At 38.8% G+C, this 2,846-nt stretch overlaps 1 protein-coding gene across 3 annotated transcripts; it reads left to right on the forward strand.

Moving 5' to 3' along the window:
• Positions 1-7: 7 nt before the first annotated feature.
• On the forward strand, positions 8-2,028 carry LOC112452569 (GTPase-activating protein and VPS9 domain-containing protein 1-like). Of its 3 annotated transcripts, none has more exons than XM_025012853.1 (5): positions 8-469; positions 565-873; positions 978-1,188; positions 1,269-1,654; positions 1,723-2,028. In XM_025012853.1, the coding sequence occupies exons 3-5, from the start codon at positions 1,164-1,166 to the stop codon at positions 1,759-1,761; spliced, it is 450 nt and encodes a 149-aa protein (XP_024868621.1). In that variant the 5' UTR covers positions 8-469; positions 565-873; positions 978-1,163; the 3' UTR covers positions 1,762-2,028. The 3 variants fall into 3 exon arrangements, with proteins under 3 accessions (XP_024868621.1, XP_024868623.1, XP_024868622.1); XM_025012855.1 differs by having other exon boundaries at positions 1,269-1,601; XM_025012854.1 differs by having other exon boundaries at positions 8-459.
• Positions 2,029-2,846: the final 818 nt, after the last annotated feature.

Here is a 2,846-nt window from a genome sequence, read left to right on the forward strand (position 1 = left end):
TTATTTTATACTGAAATAAATAAATATACAGGCTAATAAGCCTGTAGTTATAAGCGATAGTTACTAATTAAGTTTGTCACTCATATTTCCATCTTGCAGAGGACCTCCGTAACTAGATCAAAGATGTACACCAGCTGTGCAGGGTGAAGAGGTTATCTCAAACCCAATTAAGAGCGACTCAAATGTCATTACCGCTAAGTACTTCTTGCCATTTGAGTCAGCATGTCAGAGCTAATCACTACGGATTGTGGTGACACAGCACTGGACTGCCTACAGAAGTTAATCGCATATAGTCATCTCACTAGCAATATGCCTGATTCAACGAAGCCTAACAAGCTGCTGATTGTGCGTATTGTCGAGACAATTTGCGGTTGCTTCACCGGTCCACAGACCGATGAGAGTGTGCAGCTGCAGATTATTAAAGCTCTGCTGACTGTAATGACAAGCCAGCATGTGGAGGTATACGAAGGTACGGTACTGTTAACAATTCGTACTATTTACAACATTTACTTGTTGTCGCGCAACCTGGTGAATCAAACAACAGCCTGTGCGACTCTCACGCAGATGATCAACGTGATCTTCGCGCGAATGGAGACTCAGGCGGAGAAAGAGAACGTGAGGCTTGATGGGGAACATCAGCAGGAGGGTTCTGTCATAGCAAACGGCAAAACTGAAGCTGAGATAAGTCTTAGTTAGCTAAGTCTAACTAGCTCATCTTCATGAAACTTTACGTTGCGTGCGTCTATTTAATGACGATGGATGTAGAAAGCTCTTCAAATCACTACGAGAGGATTATCAAAAGCGATCTCCTTATATCGCATATTTAATCAGATGTCGTCAGGGATTGCTGTCGACATTAGCTCACTTAGATAGGTACTGTTTATATACATATAAATATCATCTTTGTATGTAATGTATAAGTAAATGTAAGATGTTTAAATGTAAGATATTAACCGTTTAATAATAATATTTTTCAGATTATGCGTGCGAGTTAAGTGTGATCGGGATGCTATCAATAATCATCTTGTATCCGTTTGTGTGAGGGTATTTTTGGAAAAAAGAAGGCTTTCCTCCTGCGTTTCTGCGAAGAGTTTAAAAAGCTTACGCTAGCTGACGAGAAACAGGATCTCGTGGATAATTTTCTAGGGAAGGTCTATGTGGAAATGGACAACGATCCGATTTGGCAATGTACATGAATATAATTATTTATCTCGCAATTGATTTTAGCGGAGTGCTCAGAGACGTCTGAACTTACTTCTTACTTTCAGCGGCAAGCGCCAACCAGTTAGATTTGGCGAGAGTCGTGGTGGAAAGAACCGTCATGGCACGGATATACCACAATGCGCTCTATCTAAATGAAGATGGAGATGTATATAGGGACCAGCTTTTTCACGGTTACATCAATAAGTTGGCAAAGGTCGTAACTCCAAATCACAGGGACCTACGCATTTCAAAAGTTTATCATTACAAATGCCCCTGGTCATGGGCCCAGGCTGAATTGGCTGTGATATCGGTGTATAAGACTCCTAGGGATAAGTTGCAGTGTGTATTTCGTTGCGCGACTACCATCATGAATCTCTTCTCCATGGCGTCGGAAAGAGGCATACCTGCTGCCGACGATCTGACTCCCGTGCTGGTCTATGTCATAATCAAGGTATGCGATTGAAAAGAGAATTGTGATTTTAGCAAAAAAAGTGATTGTTAACGTGTGCTTAATTTCAGACTAATCCGCCGTCGTTGTATCGACTGTTCAATATGTAGACAGCTTTTACGGGAATCGATTGGAGGGAGAGGAACAATATTGGTGGACGCAGTTCTGCGCCGCGATCAAGTTAAGACAATGGATTAACAGTTTCTCAAGAGTATCACGATAAATAAGATTAGATTCGATGCTGGTGATAATGTAGAAATGTATCATAATCATAATTTGACGATTTCATAAAGAAGAAGACCAATTATCTTGTGTAAAGCTAGCTGAACAGTTTTATGCTGCCAGTATCAATTAAAATTCTTAAATAGCCTCTTAAATAGTCTAACTGTTAGTTAGACGTTTTCTTTCGCACGTTATTATGTAACATTAGCAAAGACTGAATCAAATTATACGTAAAGTGTGGCTTTATCTTTATTTGTAACTCTATTGTATAATTTCACAGGACATCAAAAAAAAAAAGAAACGTTTAGATATTCTATAATTTATGTATAATACAGAACTTATAGAGAATTGATAACCATTTAGCAGGATAAACTGTGTTGGCGTACTCTTTCTACATGCGCACCTTCCTCAAGAGCCGAGACTCGAACCAGATCCGTGAAAAATATCGCTAATTTCGTAGAGCTTTTGTACAGTTTTACTCTAGGAATATCGCGAGAGAAAGAAAGACTTCGGAGATTTTTATCTGAATCGATCGACATAAACAGAGAGCATAGTAAAGAAGCTATTAGCTTTCGAGAATTGGAACGCATAATACTTTGTTATAATACTATGAGCGAATTAGTTTACGTCACTCTGTCAAGTTTTAATATCGATGTTGGTAGTTTAATAATAATACATTTAAAAGCGCTCAATTTAAAAGTAGGGTAATCCTAATAAACGACTGTAAAAAAAATTCAAGGTGGAACGCAATGGACAATCCGGTTGCTCTGACATGCTAACTTAAATGGCAAAAAGTACTTCTCAGCGGTAATGAGACATTTGAGTCTCTTTTAATTGGGTTGTGGCAGGGCGTTTGAGATAACCTGCTCTTCACCCTGCACAGCTGGTACATCTTTACAAACTTAATTAGCAACTATCGCTTATAGCTACAGGCTTATTAGCCTGTATATTTATTTATTTCAGTATAAAATAA

The sequence above is a fragment of the Temnothorax curvispinosus genome, unplaced genomic scaffold (genome assembly GCF_003070985.1).
Source record: "Temnothorax curvispinosus isolate PA1 unplaced genomic scaffold, ASM307098v1 QBEX01003450.1, whole genome shotgun sequence".
NCBI lineage: Eukaryota > Metazoa > Arthropoda > Insecta > Hymenoptera > Formicidae > Temnothorax > Temnothorax curvispinosus.

Excerpts from the sequence above, each read along its gene's own strand:
- LOC112452569 (XM_025012853.1), top strand. The coding sequence starts at position 1,164 with ATGGACAACGATCCGATTTGGCAAT. Across the intron at positions 1,189-1,268 it reads CAACGATCCGATTTGGCAAT|CGGCAAGCGCCAACCAGTTA; the intron begins GTACATGAATAT and ends TCTTACTTTCAG. Across the intron at positions 1,655-1,722 it reads TGGTCTATGTCATAATCAAG|ACTAATCCGCCGTCGTTGTA; the intron begins GTATGCGATTGA and ends GCTTAATTTCAG.